The sequence below is a fragment of the Dipteris shenzhenensis genome, chromosome 16 (assembly GCF_047967505.1).
Source record: "Dipteris shenzhenensis isolate YYH24624 ecotype China chromosome 16, Dip_SZ_1.0, whole genome shotgun sequence".
Taxonomy (NCBI): domain Eukaryota; kingdom Viridiplantae; phylum Streptophyta; class Polypodiopsida; order Gleicheniales; family Dipteridaceae; genus Dipteris; species Dipteris shenzhenensis.
The window spans coordinates 986670-1009534 of NC_141611.1; the positions used below are offsets into that span (position 1 = coordinate 986670).

Genomic DNA, 22865 nt, shown 5'->3' on the forward strand with positions numbered 1-22865 from the left:
CCTCATCTCCACTCTTCCCCTCTCCCCTCTTCATATTTTGTCATGGTATAAGAGCTCCCTTGCCTTCCGCTGAGGTATTGCGATCCTTGAGAGTGCGAGAGAGATTGAGAGATTGAGTGTTCCCATCCTTTCATTCCAGATGAAAGAGATTTCCGTCCATTTGATTGAGAGAGAAAGTTTTCGTCCACTTTTCTTTTTGTGTGAGAGAGAGTTCTTTTGATTCATTGCTGAGAGAGAGAGAGAGAGAGAGAGAGAAAGAGAGATTTTCTGTCTATTCTTCTTCTTCTTCAAGAGAAAGAGAGAGGGAAAGAGCTTAGATATTCATTCCTATGAGAGGGAGAGAGAGATACAAGTTCATTTGATAGAGAGAAACGATTCATTTCTAAGTATTTTCCTTCTTCTATCATACTCCATTTGAGAGATAGAGGTAGTTCTTTTCTTCGATCCATGTGAGAGAGACTCCAAGCTTCAACAACCTCTATGTCCTTGCAACTGTGCTTGCGGCTCCTACAAGCAACCTCAATGACCCAAGCTAGCCTCTACTACGACTTTGCTACTGCGACTCCTCCTAGAACTCCTACGCAACTCCTTTGAAGCCTCGTTTGCTGGAGCCTCTTTGCTAGGCAAGCAATAAAAGCTTCACGGAATCTGCCATGCTCCAACGACCCAAACTTCTCCAAAGGCGCCAAGTAGCAGCCATAATGGGCCAAAATTGGCACCGTCCTCCTAGCTTCAGTGGATAGATCTGGCTCTCTAGCCATCGACAAACAAGACAACTGGATCCAAATAGTTTGCCCCCAACCTCTACAACATTCATCGAGCTTCTAGAACCTAACGTTGCGCCACCAGCAAAACGATCTACTTCGACACTCCACCCGACTCTAGCTCCATGCAAAGAGCCCACCTGCATGAAGCTTAATAGAGAGCTCCAAATGCTCCATCATCCCGCTCTTTGCTACTTACCTTGCTCAGCGCATGCACCTCCAACTGACTCCTTCAATGACCCGCTCAGCCCTTCAGCTGATCGCCTACGCTCCAGTACATGCCTTCTACTAGCCAACCATTGTTATAGACAAGCTCTTCTAACACGGTCTCTGCACGTAACAAAGGTACCAAGCGTCTCCTGCTCCACGAACGACATATGACTAAAGGCTCTAAGACTCCAGCTCAGCCTCCAGCTCCATCGACCTACACCGACCCAACAACTTCAGTGCAATGCAAGTAGCAGTGCGACTAGCAAAGCACCTATGCCAAAGCACCATCGAGCTCTGTCAGTAGCTCTGTTGAAGGCTTCAGGCTCCTCTAAGAGCTCACGGAGTGCAAGGCCAATGGGCGTTGACAGAATCTTCTTAGATTTCGTCGAAATCTTTCATAGATTCTAGTGCCCTATAGCCTAACATGTGGCCTTAGTCTTATCCAAGGTCACCCAAACTTATCACCAAGGATTGGTCAAACCTACTGACATGTGGCACAATCGGCTCTATCCACGTGGCACCTTATCACATAGGCCATGTCATCACCTTAGCCACAACTACCACGCCATCAATTGGCTGCCACATCAGCAACTTGATCCACAGTGACACGTTAGTCCTACCTGAGCTGTGCTACCACACGTTAGCATCTGCCACATCATCATGCCACATCAACGAGCCACATCAATAGCCACGTCAGCATTGCCACATCATCTACCATGTCACCTTTGCTGGCATCATTATCTGCCACATCATCAGTGCCACGTGGCACACTGGACCTCTGCAGGCACGCACAGTGCTACACAGTCACTACATGTGACCACTCCTGCCACCTCAGCAGAGGGCTCTACAAGCACACCTCTTGCTAGGCATAGTGCCACATCATCACTGCATGTGACCCACATGACACATCATCATTGAGCACCCTTTGCACTCCTTTTGCCCCTCCACATAGATCAAGGAGTATCTCTTGATCCAATAAGAATTTGAGGGTGCTCTAAAAAGAAAAGTCGCTCGTTTTTTGTGCTCTACATGCTCGTCACATCACGTGCACATTTTCGTACCAGTTACACTCACATTTGAGCCTCATCGACAAAACCACTTCCTTCATGCACATTCACCTCTATATCAATGCATTTGACCCAGCACTTAAAAAGAACAAAAGAAAATGAATTATTTGCTGTTCTTTCATCGATTGACAATTGGCATAGATCTAGATCAGAGTAGACTAAATCGCCATAGAGGGGACGCTTTGAATTTCCCCAAGTTGCCAATCTAAGCCCAAAATTCCCGACTAGTACCTACTCGGAGTCAGTCCATATGCTCACATACGGTTTCACATCATTACATTACCTGAAACCTTACGTTCATCAATTCAATGCGCAGACTTTAGAGAGTACAGAGGCATTGTAGATTGTTTTAGTGGGTAGATAGCACTTGATTTCACACACACATGCCACCATTGTAAAGCCTATTCGGCTATCTCACGACATTGTGCACATCATTTTAGCCTTGTAAAGCCTCTTGGCTATTCCCGGCATCATTTGCCACAAGCCTTGTAATGCAGATCAGACTTTATATATTGTAGTTCTATCTTCATCGACAGTTCAGAGATTTCACTTGGCACACTCAGTGTATTTGCAGTTGATTCATACAAAGATTTTCACAACACTTTTGAATTCCTTTTTTGCACCATGTTTACGACTAGCAACCTCAATCTGGAGGCATCTGCTAAGTTAGACAACTCTAATTATGGTACATGGAAATACCGAATGAAGACCATTCTAGTATATCAGGACAAATGGGAGTATGTTGATGGATCTACACTTGGACCATTGGACGATCTAGCCAGGCTCAATTAATCATTGCAATTGCTTTCTCATTCTTTTTCTCCCAAGCTTGTATCTTCTCAATCCCTTCGTTTTATTATTGCTAGGTTTCTTTTAAGATCCTAGCACCATGCCCAATAACCTTTTTTTAAAAATAGACACTCTAACAGCTTCTGTGATGAGAAGTTCTTCTCATTGAATTTTGTGACAAATGGTTCAACCATGATACATTATCCATTTTGGACTATGATTCCATAGAACTCAAATAGTACAATCTAAAATAGTACATGATTCCATAGAACCCAAATAGCACAATCTAAAACTCCTCATAAAGCAGATTCATTACACTTTGAATGTTATAATACTAATTGTTGGTGATGGGCATAGAACTCAAGCTTTCAAAAGTATCAATTTGTCTCTCAATCTATAGTAGAAATAAAGAGATTGCAAGAGTACGTTCAACACACAATAAGAAACCCAAAAATTCCAAAAAATGTCTTTGTCATTAATATAAGTCAACCTCATCCCCATCAAGATTTTTCCTTAGAATAACAATGATGTTGTCTAGTCGAGAAGGGTTGTTATCTCTATTAAACTAAAGACCTACAAAGCGACAACATCACACATGACTCTCATAATGATCAAGAAAATCGGAGGCAGATAGTGTAAGAAGATTAACTCATTTCTTTACTTGCATTAATATCAAAGCAACCTCAAAACTATTGGATGTCCATGTCGTTCACATGTTGGAGTTGTGCCACACCATAATTGGATGGCCACCCCCCTTCCTCGATGAGGGTTACCACCCCAACAAAAGGTTCCACTAAATTCCCTCTCTTGTGATCCTCTTCTTCAAGTTGTGTTTCAACACATCCAATCTTGGCTACACCACCGAGCTAGTTTAAAACTTGTTTGATGGCACACTAAGAACATAAATTAAACTATTTAAAAATTAGATTCTTGATTATTTAAGGGCTTCTTCTCGGAACTTGAGATGAACTCCTAGAGACCCTTCTCCATAGGTAGTAGATGGACAAAAAATCACAAGAAAAAAAGTTTTTTCTATTGAACTTCACAACAAAAGTATTTGGTAGATTAGTTAGACATACTGGATTTGGACCATATTTCCATTCATGATGACTTCTCACAAGATCTCAAAGTAGGTCTTCACAAATCCAAAAAACTAACTATCGACTCAAACATTCCACAACAAGCACATGGGAAAGAACCATACCGGTACCACTATTGGAAATCAAAGAGTATGATTTGATTATTTTTTCAAAACCTATAGACAAACTCAGGTTCAATGCTCACATGAAAAATTGCATAGAATATAAAAACCCAACAGACATATAGACACTAAAATGACTAATATTACTATGTTGAAAGACTCAAATGAAGATCAACATACTGCTCATTACCATTATGTTGATCAGCTCTATCCCACCTGTTGTCATAGCACCACCAACGGGATCTACAACGGCATCTATAGCTACACAAATAGTTTTTGCGCTTGTAGCAGATCCTGCCATTGCTCGAGCTCAGGTAGAATGGGATAAGAAAGACAAGTACGCCTATTATCTGATCAAGCAAAATGTGCAAGATGTTATGCTAGGACAACTCAACACAGTTAAGACATCGAAAGAAGCATGGGATATGTTCGCAGCTATCTACGAGTCCAAGAACACATCCAGGATTCTCACCCTGAGAAACCAAATCAACCAAAGTTTTTGCAACAGCAGTGAAACCGGTCATGCTTATGTACTCCGCATAAAAGACTACAACAATCAACTTGCAGCAGCAGGAGAGACTATGAACCCCACAGAAATGGTTCAAGTAATCCTGAATGGACTAGGAGAGGGATACAAGAATCTAGTCTAGAGTATTACCATTCAACGGCAAATTTTGACACTGGAAGAACTTCAGTCAGTTCTACTTAGTGAAGAACTCAGGACTCAAGTTATTCAAGTACAAAAAGGTCATTCTAATGATCAGGCATTCACAGCTTCAGATAGAAGCAGAGGCAGAGGGAGATCATATAAAAAAAGTGGTCATCATCAGCAAAGTCAGCATCAGCATCAGCATCATTCTCAGCAACATCATAATCAACAAAGAGGAAATCATTCCAACTGAGGAAAACTTCAAGGATGAGGAAATTCATCCGCAACGTGTCAAACATCCAGTGCAATTATTGTCATAAGTTTGGACACTATGAAAGAGATTGCCATCAAGTACGACCAAGGCCATTAGTCCAGCTGCAATTGAGGCAATTTTTGCGATAGAGGAAATCATCATGGTGGACATTCTAGTCACAGTCATTTTGCAAATAAACATGGGAATATGTTTCTTGCAAGCAAGGAAATGCATCAGAATGATACAGTGTACCCAGCTGGACATTGATTACAATCCCACAGAGGATTTTAGCTATCAAGTCGACCAAGCGGAACAGGACCCTTGGTACATCAACAATGGTGCATCATCTTACATGGCAAATCATGAGGAATGGTTCACACAAATGAAGCCATTAGAAGGATAGAAGAATGTCATCTACACAGCAGACAATACACCAAATCTAGTTCAAGGAACAGGTGTTATCCCCATGAACAATTTCAATGGTACGAAAGGATTGGTGAAAGATGTGCTCTTCCGAAGCTCCGCAAGGACCTTTTGTCAGTAGGTCAAATGATAAAACACAATTATCGAGTCATCTTTGATGGAGATGAATGCACTATCAGAGATAAATCCAAAAGATGTCAGCTAGTAGCAAAAGGTGTCAAGGAAGGACGCTTATACAGAATGCTAGCTTCAGTACCAGATAAGCATGCCATGTCAGCTCAACTGCAACAGATGCCACTATCTGCAAAATGGCACAAGAGATATGGTTATGTTAATTTCAAGTACTTGTTAGATCTCAGGAATCAGAATATGGCAATTGGGATTCCGAAGCTATAGTTTCTTAGAAAAGTTTGCGAAGTATGCTGCTTCGGTAAATAAAAGTGAACCAATTTTGGTAGAAGTACCAACCAACAGGTTATGTTGAACTAGAAAAGAAGAATAAGGTTTGCCATCTCAAGAAAAGTCTCTATGGCTTAAAGCAAGCACCCAAAAGTTGGTACAACAGAATCGACAAATATTTTGCTGATCTGGGATACATGAAGTCCAATGCGATCATTCTCTCTACTACAAAGTTCAAGGGGAAGACATTACTATTGCACTTTTGTACGTAGATCTAATTGTGACAGGAAGCAAGGATAGCTTCATCATAAAACTAAAACAAGACTTATTTACAGAGTTCGACATGAAAGATCTCAGACTTATGCACTATTGTCTTGGAATTGAGTTCTAGAGAGATTCAGATAGCACATTCATGAGTCAGCTCAAGTATGTTGACAGTCTCCTGAAGAAGTTTCGTATGGCAGATTGCAAGATTGCAGTCAGCCACTCCCATGGAATAGAATTTGAAACTTACTAAAGATTCAGAAAAGCCTACAATCAATGACAGGTACTACAGGCAGCTCATTAGATCTCCTATATATCTGACTATCACTCGGCCAGAGATATTTGTCATGCAGTAAGCTCACTAGCACAATTTATGGCAAATCCAAAATAGTCTCACTGAAATGCAGCCAAAAGAGTCTTGAGATACATCAGAGGTACAAGACAGTTTGGGATAGAATACAGAGGAAGTCATCCACGGTTGCATGGATACTATGAGTGACTATGTCGGAGATCATGAGACCAGAAGATCGACATAGAGATATGCATTTTTCCTTAGTCAAGGTGCTATATCATGGTTGTCAAACAAACAGCCAACTGTTTCTTTGTCTTCGACTGAAGCAAAATATAGAGCACTCACTATAGGTGCATGTGAGGCCATATGGCTCAGAAGATTATTGTCAGAAACAGATTACTTTGGTGAGTCAAAGCCAACAACAATATACTGTGATAATCAATCGGCTCAAGTGTTGGTCAAGAATCCAGTATATCACTCTCCAGGACAAAGCACATTGATGTCAAAGAGCACTTCATTAGAGAAAGAGTATTACTTGGTGACATCATACTGTAGCATTGTGATAGCAAAGAAAATGTTGCATACATCTTTACCAAACCACTCAGTAAAGAGCTATTCGAGAAACACCGACTAGCTCTTGGTTTGATGAAGAGGAAGGACATTCCTATTAAAGGGGTGTGATGGAATGTAATGTGCTCAATCCTTCTTTGATTCCCCAGAATCATCATCTTGAGGGAAGGCTTACTTCATGATGTTGATCTTGAGGGAAGGTGTTGAGAGTTCACACTCAACATCATGTGATCACATGTGCATAGCACCATCATGTGATCATATGTGCATAGCACTAACCCAATAGAGTGCTATAAAGGAAAGGGTTAGATCCCCTAACCCTAACCCTAAATGTGATCATGTGTGCATAGTACCATCATGTGATCATATGTGTATAGCATTAACCTAATAGAGTGCTATAAAGGAAAGGGTTAGATCCCCTAACCCTAACCCTAACCCTAAATGGATTTGTATATATTCTATTTTTTCAACTAAATCTAGTGTAGAGTTAGTCATTTGTGGTGTGCTCTCTAGCTGTGGCCTCTCTCCCCATCTCCACTCTTCTCCTCTCCCCTCTTCATATTTTGTCACACGCTACAAAATTGAAAGTCTAAATTTGGATGGAGAAGCACGTCGAAAAGAGATAGTGGATGTTCGTTTCGACACAAAAGCAATCATGTGTGCGAAAGGGTAACCAACGAGTCGTGCTATCGATAGAATCTGGCGTGCATGTTCGTATGATGTGCACTCATAGGCGGCTCCATTGATGCACGAATCATGCCTTCCGATGAATATGGCGTACACACAAACACAAGAACATTAATGGGTTGATATAATAGACGTAAGATTCCGGATATAATAGACGTAAGATTCCAGTTGAATAGTGCCCAGTGCCTGTTAAAAAATGGTAACGGTATGGAGGTGACGTTGACGTGAAAGGTTGTGTGTCCGAGGGGTGGAGGGCACCGAATTCTCAAACGATGAGAAAAAGAATTATAAAAGCCGGTTGAGGTGCTTGAGGCGGCCCAAGATGGAGTGCAAGGTTTGGAAGAGGGTGCCACACAATCCATAGCAGATAGAGAGATGCAGTGGTTGCTATGGCTATGCATATTTGCAGGTGCGCGTGGAGTTGACAAAGCACGAAGGCAATGCGTGGAAGACGACGACAACATAAGAGCTACCCTTAGGTAGATACATGACGATCGTGCAGCAAGGCAGAAACGCTCCATGGCCAAGATGCGACAGAAGGAACCTTGCTTTTGAGCTGGAGACGGAACAACCTACAACGCCATCATCTGAAGGCTCAAAGTATATAAGGTTGGTGCGATGCAGGGTTGGGCATCATCAGCATAGATGAGCCTCGTTGTTCTAGTTGAGTGATGCCTCAGTACTCAATCGAGCCTAGTTCAGAGTCGACCTAAAATTCCACTCACCAGCGTTGATACTTGCTGCTATTGATCCACACAATCGATTGGCAACTTTCGTAGAGACCCTATAATCAGCAGCACTTGCCTCTACATTATCTTCTCTGCACGAGAATTCCGTCTTCTTCTTCACTATCGACATCACCACAGTTTTGCGAACCAGCAACAACTGCTAGCTCATCGACGATCCACTAGTATGGCCGCGGGCATGCATTATGCACTTCGTCTCGGCTTGCTGCTGCTGCTATTTGTAGCAACCAATCTATCCTCCATTTGTGCACAACACTTCACTTTGCTTAGCAGCAAACGCTGGCAACGCATCCATGCACGCAGCCATATATTTTTGTGTAGATGATCCCCGACAGATCAAGCATAATGAGAGGAGGGCATTGGTTGACCCCTGAGATTTCTGCATAGATATCAGAATACGAGGCATACAGCTAGGCTTCTGAAGACTCTTCATCTGCAGGAGGAAAGCTATTGTTTAGGGGGTTATTAGATACATCCAGGTGCTGCAGAATAGGCGCAGTCATGAGATCGGGAGGAAGGACACCAGTGAGGTAATTCTGCAAGGTACATGAAATTCTTCATGGAACCAAATCCCATCAGAATGGAGCCGGTGATCTGATTATCCTTGAGAGATTCCATGATGGCTTATATACAGCTACGGGCTCGCAATCTAGAGCACACATTGGAATTGAAACTCGCATCTGGGACAGCCACGAGGTGCCAAAATTGTGGATCTTCAGACCTTTAGGATCTCGATAGAGAGCCGCAAAAAATTCAAGAAGGGAGTGACCCATTTCTTTCACGGCTGTGACCGACATAGAGGCCAGAAGCAGTAAGTTTGGGAGGATGCCCACGAACGGTATGGCAAAACCCATAACTTGAAAGCCTGACAAATGTGTGCCCAGGTAAGCAGGAAGAAAGGGCGATGCGAGTGACGGGAGAAGCATAGAACTCTACGACAGAGGGGACCCAAAGTGCACAAGGCAGATCTACAGGATGGGCAACAACGAGAAGTATTCTGAGATGCCACAGGGCTTAGCAACTGGCAAGGCTATCGGGGATGGGACTGGAGAAGCTGTTGGAGAAGAGCATGAGCTTGAAGAGCGTACCACCAGTGCAGAGGTGCGGGGGGATAGGACCGGAGAACTGGTTGGCGAAGGCATCGAACCATAGTAAAGGGGAGGAGAGGTCGAGCTGCTGGGGGAGGTGGCCGAAGAAGGGTTCTAGATGAGGAAGGTCTTGAGCAAGGGAAGTTGGGCGATGGAGCCGCTGAGTTGTACATGAAGCTGAGTAAGCTAAGGTTGCGGAGGAGGCCGAACTGGGGAGGGTGGGGGCCATGGAGGTTGTTTTGGGAGAGGTCGAAGGACATGGATCTTGGGAGGTAGAGGACCATCGAGATTGTTTTTGGTAGAGGAAGAGCGTGGTGAGGCGGGAGAGCTGGCCGAGCTGGGGTGGAATTGGGTCGAAGCTCCTGCGAGGTCAGGGTGGAGGAAAGGTTTGCGAGCTCCGCTTGAAATAACCAGAGGCACAGGTGCTGAGCGCATTGCCCTTAGGATTCCCTTAGAAGGAGTAAGGTGCACGGAGGGAGGAGGACCAAGGTAAACTGCTAGACTGTATGTTGGTAAACTCTGGGTTTATTGAGTTGATAATTTCATTGCTTTGTATTTCATAGATAAGAGAGCTCCTGGAACTAATTGGGATAGTTGCGTGCAAGGAAGCAAGGAAGATTTGGTAAAAGAGGTGGACTCTGACAAGCTATTTGGAAATGAATGTCCTCTAAGTAAATGTAGATCCTCATGCATTTTGTTGGCGAAAATTCTTCTACTCAAGAAGCGTGGAAATTGCTTTCGATAGTTGAGCTGAGGATTGATCAATGCTCTTTCCTCTTTACGGTAGGCAGTCTAAAGAGATGTTTTAGTTTTCTCCGACCTCTTTTAGCCACATGTCATGAATATGAGCGGTTGATGTTTGCGATAGATTTTGAGCCAAGGCTTTTTTACTTTTGTAATAGATGTAGTTTTATATTGCAACATTACATGCAGTAATTTATAAATGTATTCTCGAAAATGTCGTTTACATTCCAACACTATATGTAGCAATTTATATATAAAATTTTGGTAAAAGCTAGACTAATGAGGAGTTGTTCAATAATACTGTATTTTAATATTGTTTTTATATCAAACGTGTTTTTTGCATCTTTTCAGAAAGTGAAGCAGATGTACATACTTGGTGCTCAACTTGGAATACAAACCCGCCCATTGAGATTTAGGTAATGTGTCAATCTCTTACATATTCGCGATACTCAATCTCGACGCTAATATTCTCGGCGATTCCAATCTCGACGCACGGTGACAGGCCCGTTCTCTCGGATTATAACTCTTTGGGGAAAGAAGCGTGCCGCATCCCCGCCCACACCCTGTCCACACCATGTGTGGTTATATAAAGTATATTATATATATGTATATATCTGTTTTGAATTTCACCTTGTTTGTTGACTTTTGCTACTCGTAAGAAGGGAACACTTATACACCCACGACATTTGCTCGGACCTACTATTGCCTGCTTAGTTTATAATCAGGTATTTCCCTTTCTTGACTTTCAAAACTTACATAAATCATATTTTTCGATTTTCTTCTATCTCCTTGAGCCACGTGTAACGAACATGAGTCCCTGGATTGATTTTAGCCCTTACGAATATGAGCGCTTAGATTGATTTTAATTAATGTCAATCATGAAGGTTTTATTCAAATAGTGTAAAAACTCGTGGGTAAAAGCATATCTTTGCTTTTTAAACACAAAAAGGCAAAAAGCATACAATTTTGATATTCTCAACTTACTTTTTTCATTTCAATTTAAAACATTGTTAATTTAAATCGACTTATTATAAATTTCGTAATTCATTTCGCCTTTCCCCTGAGGCGGTCTATCGCACCCTAGTTCCTTTTGCATGGCAATTAATCTTGCATATTTGAAATTCCGACCGGGAATTGAGTAGCAATATAACTAAAAGGCCTACAATTCTAACCGGCTAGTTTTGTATTGACTATAATCTAATTGGACAATTTGAAATTTCAAGGGGCCAAGAGAAATTGGCACTATGATCTCTAAGAGGGCATTCCCAGGTACGTCGAAGTCCGCCGCTATTTCCCAAGGCGGGGAAAACTCTGATGTTCCTAGGCAATCGGCCATGAATATTGGAAGAGAATTAGGAGGTAGGAGAAGCTCCGCTAAAGTTGGTATTTTTCCTCGATGTTAACGTATTTGTAGGAAACCTGAATTTGATCCTTCTACACATGGGACCTGAACATACAAGAGCGGGGACCTGCATTGTTGCCCGTGGCAATGTCAATGGATTACCACGTCGGCCGAGGCGCATCGGCCAGAATCCTTTGATTGTGCGGGTCTCCCGCCAGCGGCACCGCAGCCGCCATGCATTTTGCATTTTGACCGGGTCGCAGCAGCAAACATTTCCTTGCCCTCACTGCCTTGCTCAGTCGGACGATCGATGTTTAGCTTTCGTTTCGGCCTCCGAGCAGGTCTCTTCCACTCGCGGTGAGGCTAAAGTGCACTGTAGCACTACCTTATCAAGGCACGTGCAGTTTCGTGTTGATGTTTTCTACTCTACTGCAAGGACTTGACAACCGACATGGACGATTCAGCCAATGTTTAACATAGAGATTCAACCACTGTTAAACATATTTTCGAAGTTCCTTAGACTCCTTCCTCATTGGTAAGCTCAGAGCCTCAGCTGGTAGCGGAGTTCTTACTTCCGAGGACAGAGGAAAGGAGCGAGACGATCTGCATCGTTTTCGTTGCACATGGTGCTTCAGAGCACAGAAACGAGGAGGAAGACGTGCGGTTGAACGCGAAGACTATGAAGCTCCCGGACATTGAAAAACAGTCATGGAGAGCGAGCCTGCAAAGCTTGTTCCCTCCTGGAGTTTCCATTCCCGATGGCGAGAGCCTCGATTACTCGTTCGCAACCGTGTATAGTGGCCCTCCTCCCGCTTACGAAGTGCCCCAGGCAGAAACTATAGATACCTCTCGACCGTCAAGGCACAACCACCAAGCAGCTGGAAGTGTGCAGTCGCCAAGGACACTGGCAGCTATTACGTCCCGGGTAGACTTGATTCCACGAGATTCGTCGTCTTCTCAGACTAACTCACAGAGCAATGTCATTCCTGGCGATGTGCACGCATTCGTGGATCCAGAGAGTAGCGCTGCGGGAATATCTGGAGACGATACGACGGCGCGAACCCTTGAGGATTTGCGGGCTAATTCTCTTGACTCAGCTGTGTCGACCACATCCACCTCTCGAACCCATTCTTCTTCCGAGGCAGGTACACAAATTTCGCCTCCGTTCTCTGGTTCCCGTTCCTTTGCATCTTCCCCTATAGCGATCGCTGCGAGTCGTAGCATTGCTGTGGGCAGCCTATCGAGTCCTGCGCAGAATGATCATGCTGGGTTCTCTAGAGAAACGCGAGCAGATGGTGGTCGCAATGTCAATCAGCAGAGGAGAAAAGGGGAATGCCACGGGTGTTTGAAATGCAGCAGACTGCAGGAGAAGGAGACGTGCCTGGTGTGCAATGCAAAGTTTTGCAGCAGTTGCGTCCTGAAAGCTATGGGCTCAATGCCAGAAGGTCGAAAATGTGTTGGATGCATAAGCCAGCCCATTGACGAATCGAAAAGGCCCAATCTAGGAAAGCCGTCTAGACTATTAAACCGTCTGCTAAGCACGTTAGAGGTGCAGCAAATAATGAAGGCCGAAAAAGAATGCCCAGCTAATCAACTCCGTCCGGAGCAGCTGTACGTGAATGGACAACAGTTAACACCCCAAGAATTTGCAGAATTACTCGGATGCAGTCAGCCTCCCCTGAAACTGAAGCCAGGGAGGTATTGGTATGACAAACAATCCGGACATTGGGGCAAGGTGCGTGTTCTTGTTCACTTTCCAGCTCTAAATCTATTTCTATGATTGTGACTCATGCTGTAGGAGCGCTTTCAGCAGTTTCATAAACAAATCATCAAAGGAGCTTCTCTACCTGTAGGAAGGGGAGAAACCTGACAGAATCATCACTCCAGCTCTGAATGTTGGCGGCGATATGCAAGAGAAGGCCAGCGATGGTTGTACAAACGTGTATATGAATGGGCGAGAGATAACTAAAATAGAGTTGAAATTGCTGAAGGTGATATTCATGGCTTACCGTCCTGAATGTGATATTGTTTAGCTCTTATTTTCTGGAATCGGTTATTCTATCTTATAAAGATGACTATATACTAGCCAGGATTGCTGAGGCCTCCTTGTATTACTCATAGTTTGCAGGGGTGCAGTGTCCGCCTCGTACACATCTGTGGGTATATCCTGACGGGACCTATCAGGAAGAAGGTCAGAACAACTTTCCAGGGAACATCTGGGGAAAGGTAATGTTGTGCATGTCTTATTGAAAGTGGTCTACTCATATATTACTTAAAAAGCCCCAAAGGACATTTCATACAAACCGCTCTGAAGACGAACTCTAACAGCCTCATCAGGCCAACAAGCTACCAACCATCCGGTCTGCATGGCAATCTCCAAAACAGCCTTTTTACAGGACAACTCAAAAACAGCAGGACTATTAACCGAGGCCTCGTATCGGGCAACCCAAATCCTGTGCAGCGTTGCATATCTGATAATGTCCCAAAGCACAGAGTTATCTGGACCAAGATCAGCTCCAAAGATGGCAGCACCTTTGGATATGTACTCCATCCCCAGGCTCTTTGCACATTTCGACCTAATGAGACCCCACGCATTCCAGACCCATGGACAGCCCCAGAACAAGTGGGTGAGTCTCTGCAGCAGCTTTGCATATCTTGCACCAATCATCAACGTGCAGCCACGGGACATGGCTGCCTATAGAGAAATGACCACCCCCTATTCTCCAGAGGAAAAAGTTTACCTTGCTGTAGGGTGTGGCTTTCCATACACGAGTGAACCTACCCCTCCACGTGAGGTCCAAGTCGTCCCTCAGCCATCTCTCATCAAGCCTCTGGTGCCAGTCCTCCTTATGGGCAAGGAGCTTATCTAACAGCTTCACGCTCAGCTTATCCAGCGGGATGCCAGCCCCCCACTCCCATTCCTCTGCCACTGAGCCATGTGAGGGGGGTGTGTTGGTTGGCCAGTCGTCCGGGATCCTTCAAGCAATTTCCCCCAGGTAGACCGATTCATCATAGGTCAGCTGAAATTTGGTCACAATCTGAGGCATTGACAGCCACTCGTCCGAGTATGGGTCCCAAATGTCCTCCCAAGTGTGTATGCCCTTCGCATCTATTCTCCCTGCTAGGGCCTCATTCCCAACAACAAAGAAGCTTCCTCCTGGCCAAGCAGCTTGCCACCATATCGACAGCTTGCTACCATATCGACAAGAAACCCCCCCCTGACGTTGTGCATGTCTTACACATAATGCTTCTCTTATAGTAGGAACTGTATGGAAATGTACACCAGAAAGCATTACTTTAATGGATTTCTTATAGCAACGAAGAGTTAGGAACATACCCATTTGAATTCAAAGACGCTTCATACATTCTCGAATGGAAAATACTCTGTGCCATCTGTCTTTTTGGTACTTAAGAAATTTGCAGAACCTTTAATATCAAGGCAATTGCATCGCCATATCTTGTATGAGTGTTTAGAATGATTCTGCTGGTAGCTAACACTGAACGTGATACAATTGATGTCACTGTCTGTATAATATTGTCTTGAAGCCTTCCTACCAGTATTTTTAAGATCACTCAAGTGGCATGATGCGTTTACATCCTCTTTGTCACAGCTGATTGTTATCATCCAGGGTGGTTATTTTACTGTTTCATTGTTGTCACGTACAAGATGTATTGCTCCATGCACCGAATAACTGTTTGAGAGTGCATCACATAAGAAAACCGTAATATTTCCAGCAGATTGTACCAAGCGATGACAGATGAAGAGAGAACTAGGTTCTCTAGCAGGCCTATTTAGTGGAGGGTGTCCCATATTGCAAATACGTGTTTTTCTTTGATTGGTTATGCATGCAAGGTGCCGACAGCCCCACACATGATTGCACACAGGATAACACATTGTAACCATAAAACATCATAGGGGATGTTCTTAAAGAGATGTATGACTGCAAATTACGCACAATGCAGCTGTAGCATGTTCCTTTGGGAGAGACCAAAATGAAATCGTTTAGACTTCATAAGCAGTTGTAGCTTGAATGAAGAGATTTTGGACTACTTTTTGATTAGCCTTCTCCTTTAGTGCTAGCCTTCGTCTGCCCTTCACCTCTGGAGTGCCGACAGAAACTAGTACGAAGACTTTGTATAAATGGATGCTCAAGTATGTGTGGTGTTTGGATTGTATGTGTGAGAGCATATTTTAATACTATGGTCTACACCCACGGTTGGGCGCTGATGACGTCAGTGGGGATGTCATAGTAGCTAGTTCCTGCTATGCGTGATGGAGTTTATGGTTTTCAATCTTATGAGTGACTATCGTGAGATTGAAACTGCACAATCTCACTACACTATGTTGTGTTTTTAGAGGATGAGTTTGGGAATGTTCCTGGATTCATCTAGGTATATACTTCTGCTGTATTAGCGGACATGCAAATTTCACCTTGTGAACTTTTCGTCCAAGTTGCGGCTTGCTGGTATTGCGATAATTCTTTTTATCTTAGATGGTGTGTTGCCCTATCAGCTAGATTCAGATGCTCGTTTGGGAGAGACTAAAATGAAATTATTTAAACTTCACAACGAGTTGTAGCTTGAATGAAGAGATTTTGGACTACTTTTTGATTAGCCTTCTCCTTTAGTGCTAGCCTTTGTCATGGCTGAGTCTGCCCTTCACCTCGGGAGTGCCGACAGAAACTCAATACGAAGACTTTGTATAAATGGATGCTCAAGTATGTGTGGGTGTGGACTGTATGTGTGAGAGCATATTTTTATACTAAGGTCTACACCCATTGTTGGGCGCTGGTGATGTCAGTGGGGATGACAGTGCTGGTGACGTTAGTGGGGATGTCATAGTATAAAGCACAACCCAAGCTCAAAATATAATCCTTATACCGAGACAATTACATGTTTCTTAGGCTCACTCAGCACAACTCAGGTCTACAAGTTGTTTCAAGCTTGAATGGGGCTAGGGTGGTGTTTCCGTCTTAGGTTTAGAGATATGTTTAGGTCCAGCCTAGGATAGGAGCCCTTTTGGGCCCCCTCAGGGCTGGAACAATTGAAGGGAAATGGCAGGGGAAGGGCTGCCTTTATAGGCTACCCTGGACCCCTCCCTAACCATCTTTTATGAGGCCTAGGGCTGCCTTTTATGGGGCCACGGGACCAGCCAACCGGCCAAAATAACCGACTGAAAAGTCGGCCATTTTGGGCTGGTTGGCTCAGCCCTCCAGCCCTATAAATAGGGTCCATGCATGTCCTGGTTCCTCACTCAGCTCCCCAAGCCTTCAGCACTCTCCAATAGCTCTCCTCCAGCCTCTTGTGTGCAGCCCTGAACACCTCCGGGGTTGGCCCTGATCAGCCTCAGCCTTTGGCCTTAAGTTCAGCCTGTTCAGAAGGTGAATACGCAGCACCACAGTTGAGGATTCGGACCTGATCAGCCTCAGCCTTTGGCCTTAAGTTCAGCCTGTTCGGAAGGCGAATACGCAGCACCACAGTTGAGGATTCGGACCAGCAAATGGAGTAAGGTTAGGGTAGTGTTTCAGCAGCTCTTTACAGCTTTCTTTACAGTTTTGAACAGCTCACTTCTCAGCTCTATATTTCAGTCATCTCTTAGTTCTCTTTTAGAATCTAATACTCCTAGCTTTCACTCTCTCACTCATGCAGTAACCTTGCATCCCGGTGGGCAGCACAAGCCTCTTCCTTGCCTTGCAGAAGTGCCCTACATTGTCAGTGTGGACAGCATTAAGGTCTTGGTATTGGTCAACGTTGCCTCTAAGGTCTTTGGGTCTACAATACGTGTGCACATTGTACTCTTCAGAAGCACGTTTCCGTGCTCTCTCTCAAAGTATTATTTGTATTTCTTAGCTCTCCAAGTATAAAGCAAATTCTCCCCCGATTGGGGGAGGGGCTCTTTAGTGGGTACAAGGACCCAATCGGTTGTCGACTTCATTCTCTATCTATCCTTATCTCGTTTCTCTCTCTCTATGGTGCATAATGCTAATTCCTCGCTAAAGGTTTAAAGAAGGTCGTGCTGTGATTACATGATAAGATTACTGTTGCATGTTACATTGGTATCAGAGCTTCGGTCTGTATCCAGCTTGACTATTGTGAGTGTATGGTTGTGTTGAGATCCGAAAAGGACACAATCAAGCGCCACGGAAGAAAAGAAGTTAACTTTGAAGACTATCAAGAGGAGAAAGACTACAAAAAAGATACGCTTTCGCCAAATGCTCAAGAAGTGATGACGAATCTTCTAGAGCGGAATCGGGTCCTCCTACAGCAATTCGAAGAACATGTATCCTAGCTAGAAGAAAGCAGAAGACAGCTGGACCAAACAAAACAGCGTCTCGAGGAAAAAGAAGTAGAAAAGCTGTTGAAAGAAAGAGGAACCATAGATTTTGGAAAAACTGCTCTTAGTGACGCAGGAATGAGGAGGTACTGCGGCATGCAGAGCTCGCCCAGGCAGAGAGGCAACAAAAGCTAGACCGAGAGGTGATGCTTCTCCAACACAAACAGATGTTAGACTCTATGCAGGCAAGTTTGAGCGTGTTGGAAATAGAGGATAGAATCACTCACACCTCACTCCCGATCTAGCTCATACAACACTCAAAAAGACGGAAAGAGAGATAGGACAGAAACTCAGATATATTCCTCCACAAAAGTGGGCAGACAAAACCTCAAAGATGAGCACAAAGGACAACAAGGCTGCTGTCAGTATGAATTGAGTATTCTTCTCTCCCTGCACGCTTGCTTGGTGCAAGGCAGGTCAGTGCTGATTATGGAGAATAGTGGGGGATTGAAGCCCCTTTTATAGGAGGGCAAGGAGCCTGGATAGTTGACCGACGAGGCTAGTTTGCTGCAGCTGACCGGACCGACATGGTCAAGGCCCTTTTTAGGGCTGAATGTGGGCCGACCAGACCTGGCTGGTTTGGCCTATAAGTAGGCCCCTTCTGGTGGCCTTTTGTTGCTGCTGGCTGGCCCTGGTACTTTAGATGCCTCCGTACCATGTAGGCGTAGTCCTTCATGCAGCTAGGTAGCCATTGTCCCTTTCCCCCTAGAGTCTCTTGCCCCCTTGTCCCCTCAAAATGGGGGCTCAGAGGTGGGGTAGTGACTCTTCTAACACCCCCTCTCAATGACACAAATGTGGGCCGATCCCCATGCGTCGAATGAGGTGTTCCATCTACTCCTTGGGACGTGCCTTCATGAAGACATTTGAGATGTTGTCGTTGGTTGGGCAATATATCAACTCTATGTCATTAATAATTGGAGTGGTAAAGAGCAGAGAGTTGGAGGAGACGCTGCTGCACGCAAGGGAACACCATCGCTTGATTCCTTAGTGTCATGGGAACCCTTGCGCGATCGCTATGTAACTTTGGTCGTCTCACATAACCGCAGTCGCATCTTCTTGGGCCACTTTCATGTCCTCTAGGATCCACCTGAGCCACAAAGCTTCACATGCCGTTGTTCAAGCAGCCCTGTACTTCAATATCTAGAGGTCGATCTCCGGGTATCAATGTCACCTGCCCACTCACCATCACAGAAACCTCCCAACTCAATGCCTGTGGTATAAGTGATGCCGTAGGTGCAGGTACCCTTCAAGTACCTTAGCACCCTCATACGTGCGTCCCAATGAGCCTTCTTGGGTGTGGCAGAGAACTAACATAGCAATCCAACTGCGTAGGAAATATTTGGTCGGGTATTGCTGAGGTAAAGCAAACTCCCCACCAAGCATCAATATAGTGATGAATCAACCGGTTGAGATGGATCACACGCACTTAGCTTCAGACCAGTTTCCATGGGAGTCACTGTTGCTTTGCAATTTTTCCATCTTAAAGGATATGAGCAGTTCCTTGCAATATTTCTCCCATGAAATAAAGATACTGCTCGAAAGTCGCGAAGTATGCCTAAGTTAGTCATCTCGTACTCCTCCATGAGAAGTCGCTTGACCCGAGCAATCTTCTTCGTATGATCCCTAGTAATGATGAGGTCATCTACATATAGAATCAATATCAGCCGCAACTCCCCCTCTATGTTGAGATAAAGATTTGCCTATGATGGACTCCGCTGAAGCCGGATCTTCTGAAAGAAAACATCTATCCGTTGGTACCAAGCTTTGGGGGGCTGTTTCAGCTGGTATAAGGCCTTCTTCAGTTTGCAAACTTTTGATGGGGATCTTGGAATCTGAAATCCTGGTGGCTGTGCCACATGTACCTCCTCCTCCAGGTTACCGTTCAAAAATGCAGACTTGACGTCCATCTGAAAAATAGGCCAACTGTGATGAGCAGCCAAGGCAATGACTGTGTGAATAGTCACCATCCTAGCTGTGGGGGCGAAGGTGTCGTCGAAGTCAAGTCCTTCTGACTGTGCATAGCCTTTCACCACCAATCTTGTACTCAGAGGAAAACCAAGCTTGAAAAGGGCGGGCAAACCTACAAATAAGGCCTCACTTACTATGAGATGCACATAACTCTAATATCCTCTCTGTGGCTCACAGTGAGCATATAATCTGCCGATGAAGATGCAACCATGGACGCTCCAGCATCGCCATTTTGGATTCATCTCGGTGAGATTTCCAAACAACTTAGATCCTTGAAAGGAAATGATGCCACCTCGAACAGAGGAGTCGTTATCCTCAACTGTGATCTCCCAAGCTAGTTGCAGTGAGGTCCCAATGGATTAATATGGATTGTGGAACACACCACACCCAATATTCTCGCGATGAACACATCACGTACAGGTATCCCAGACATCGAATGCTGAAACACAGTAGTTTCAAAGTCTCTGTGCCACCAAGCAATGAACATCGAATTCATCTGGTCGAGAGCTCCACACAGCTACCTTGCTTGCCAAGCTTTTGAAGGATCGGGGCCATTATCAACCCGCACTCCCTCGCACATGCCCTCTTTGGCTGTGCCCTGTGGGGGATTCGGAACTAGTGCTAGAAGGCTAGGGTAATCTGGAGACTCTTAGTAACAACTGCCTTTGGAACCACTAGACTGGGAGGAAGAGTTTGATTATGAGTCCCGGTTCTTAGATTTGCCTTTGGACCAACAATCTGTAGCCAGATGCCCTCTCATTTATAACACTTGCTCTGCTTTTTCTTATGCATTGATGAAAGTGCTTCACCTCATGCCCTCTCTTATCGCATTTATAACACTTGCTCTGATTTTTCTTATGCATTGATGAAAGTGCTTTACCTCCATCGGGAGTGCACCTGGAGTGACCTTGGCTCTCCCTAGGAGACAAGAGCTGATTCCTCCTCGAGGAGAAGGAAGCTTAGATTGTCAAAGTCCAATTGATGTGTTGTGATATGGCACCTCAATGCTCGGGCAACCATGTCGTAATCAGGAGGAAGCTTGGTAAGAATGGGTGATGTAGATAGACTTGTGGCAAGGGCAGCACCCATGTCCAGTACCTGATCATGAAAAATATTGGCCTGCATCTGGAAAGATTGCATGGAACTCCCTTTGGGGAACTCGATATTGTAATATTGTCCCTACAATGTGACATCACGCATTACCGAATCCCTGGCACAGAGGTCCTCTAGAGTAGACCATACCTCAGATCCACTCTCGAGGGATTGGACTGCCGGAGAAACCTCCTTTGTGATCGTCTTGACCAAGGCTGAATGTGCCTTGGACTCCGGATCCTCCCAATCCTTGAGCTCCATGAACAAGCTCCCACAAACCCTCATGGAAAACCATATCTTCATGTTTAGCCTCCAAAAGGCATGATTCGTGCCGTTGAGCTTGTCCTCCCTACTCGTACACATTTGAGTCCCATGAAGCTATTCCAAACCTCGTACCCATGTTGATGATCGTGGCTCAAACCATCCACAGAGCAGAGGGAAAGAGATGCAAGACGAGATAGAGGTGCGGAAGAAAACTTCCTTTTGGAATTCTCCAATCATGAACCTCCACCATTGTCCTTGACTTCAATAAGTTGCTTCAATTAGTGCCTACTTCCTATGACTTTAGACTGGTGGTCGACCTTGCTGGTTGTCCTTGCCTTCGGCAGATTGCCTTGACCGACTGCTGCAAGTGGCGTGGGCAATCATTCCCGAAGAATGCTTAGACCTCCCCTTGATTTGTTGAACAACTTGGAGTCTTCCAGGCACCATGCTTTGAGGGTCTGTTTCAACCTGTCCTTCCTTGGGGCAGGGTCCGCAACAAGAGAATATCTCCAGATAACTTGGACCACGAACTCTCACTGAGCTCTCAAGCAGGTACTCTTCTGGCTTCGGTACACCTTGTCCATCACCTTCCAGCAATCTGTGTTCGAGATTTGAAGAAGCACCCACACTTCCCCTTCTGCCTTCAAAGAAAGCCCATTCGTTCCAACCTCGCATTACTTGAGACATATGAAGAGCAGATTCTCTCCACAGCATGTTATAAAGGCTCAAATTATATCAAGTACATACCAGATCGTCGAACTGCCTGTGTGCTTGCTCTAAAAGCAAACCATGTGCCTCATCGAGGCACATACCAAAAACCTGTGTAATCCTGTACTGTTGAAACCGGCCTTTGATAAACAAAAGGGCAGTGATCTTCTACTCAAATGCAAGCTTCAGTCACTTCAATCACTTAGCACAACTTAGAAACAAATTGTTTTGCTCTCATTAGTGCCATCACTGAATTTCACTATTGTCTCTCATAGTCTCTCTCCTTCCCTATTTCTTTCTCATGCCTTTTTTTCTCACACTTTGGGTCCCACTTTCATTGCCATCAATATTGTTGTCTAACACATGTCTCTTTCTTTATCCACTTTTACATTGTGTTCTGCAAATCCGTTTGCACTACATTATGTATTCTTGAGCTTTGAATCATGACATCATAAGGTGCAGTCCTTCCTACCAGGAAAATTTTTAATGAGAACTATGCTCACGTTTTCCATTTGGTTCAACCATTTGGCCCAAACTTTGACTTCCCAACCAACTCTCTCACTATTGTCTCTTAGAATGCCCCTGCTCATTGAAAATAGTACACAGTTTTCACGTCCCCGTGACATACCCTCCTCTTAAAACAACAAACTATCTGGGTTGCTGTCAAAAAAAGTACATTGAAAGTAAAGTAATGCAAATAGGCAGAAATAGCCCATACCAGAATGTACATCATCTGTAAGATACAACCTGCAATGATAATATGGGCTAGGAGAGCTCGAGAGTCCATCCATACATCAATTTATCCTCTGTGTCGAGTGTCGTGAACACCCATCATGGAGATCTCGCGACAGAAATACTATCAACAAGCAGCATCTCGGGTGAGACAATCGGTGCCACCAAGCGATCTCCAGATATATGAGCAGTCTGAATCAAGGAAGGGGAGGTGCTACCCTCCTCTGGAGCACCAGGCAATGCTCCAGATCTCTGCTCTGCTTAACTTGTAGGAGCTTG

At 44.6% G+C, this 22865-nt stretch overlaps 1 protein-coding gene across 4 annotated transcripts in view; it reads left to right on the plus strand.

The window, feature by feature from the left end:
• The first annotated feature begins 11715 nt into the window (after positions 1-11715).
• The window catches only part of LOC147892371 (extra-large guanine nucleotide-binding protein 3-like), an 80787-nt gene continuing 69637 nt past the window's right edge, over positions 11716-22865 (plus strand). Inside the window, exons 1-3 of one of the 4 annotated variants that reach the window (XM_087386922.1) lie at positions 11716-13223; positions 13342-13479; positions 13610-13714. In XM_087386922.1, coding sequence (XP_087243048.1) covers positions 12168-13223; positions 13342-13479; positions 13610-13714 — 1299 coding nt within the window. In that variant the 5' untranslated portion in view covers positions 11716-12167. The remainder of the gene's footprint in view (positions 13224-13341; positions 13480-13609; positions 13715-22865) is intronic. The other 3 variants (XM_087386923.1, XM_087386921.1, XM_087386919.1) reach the window with 3 other exon arrangements.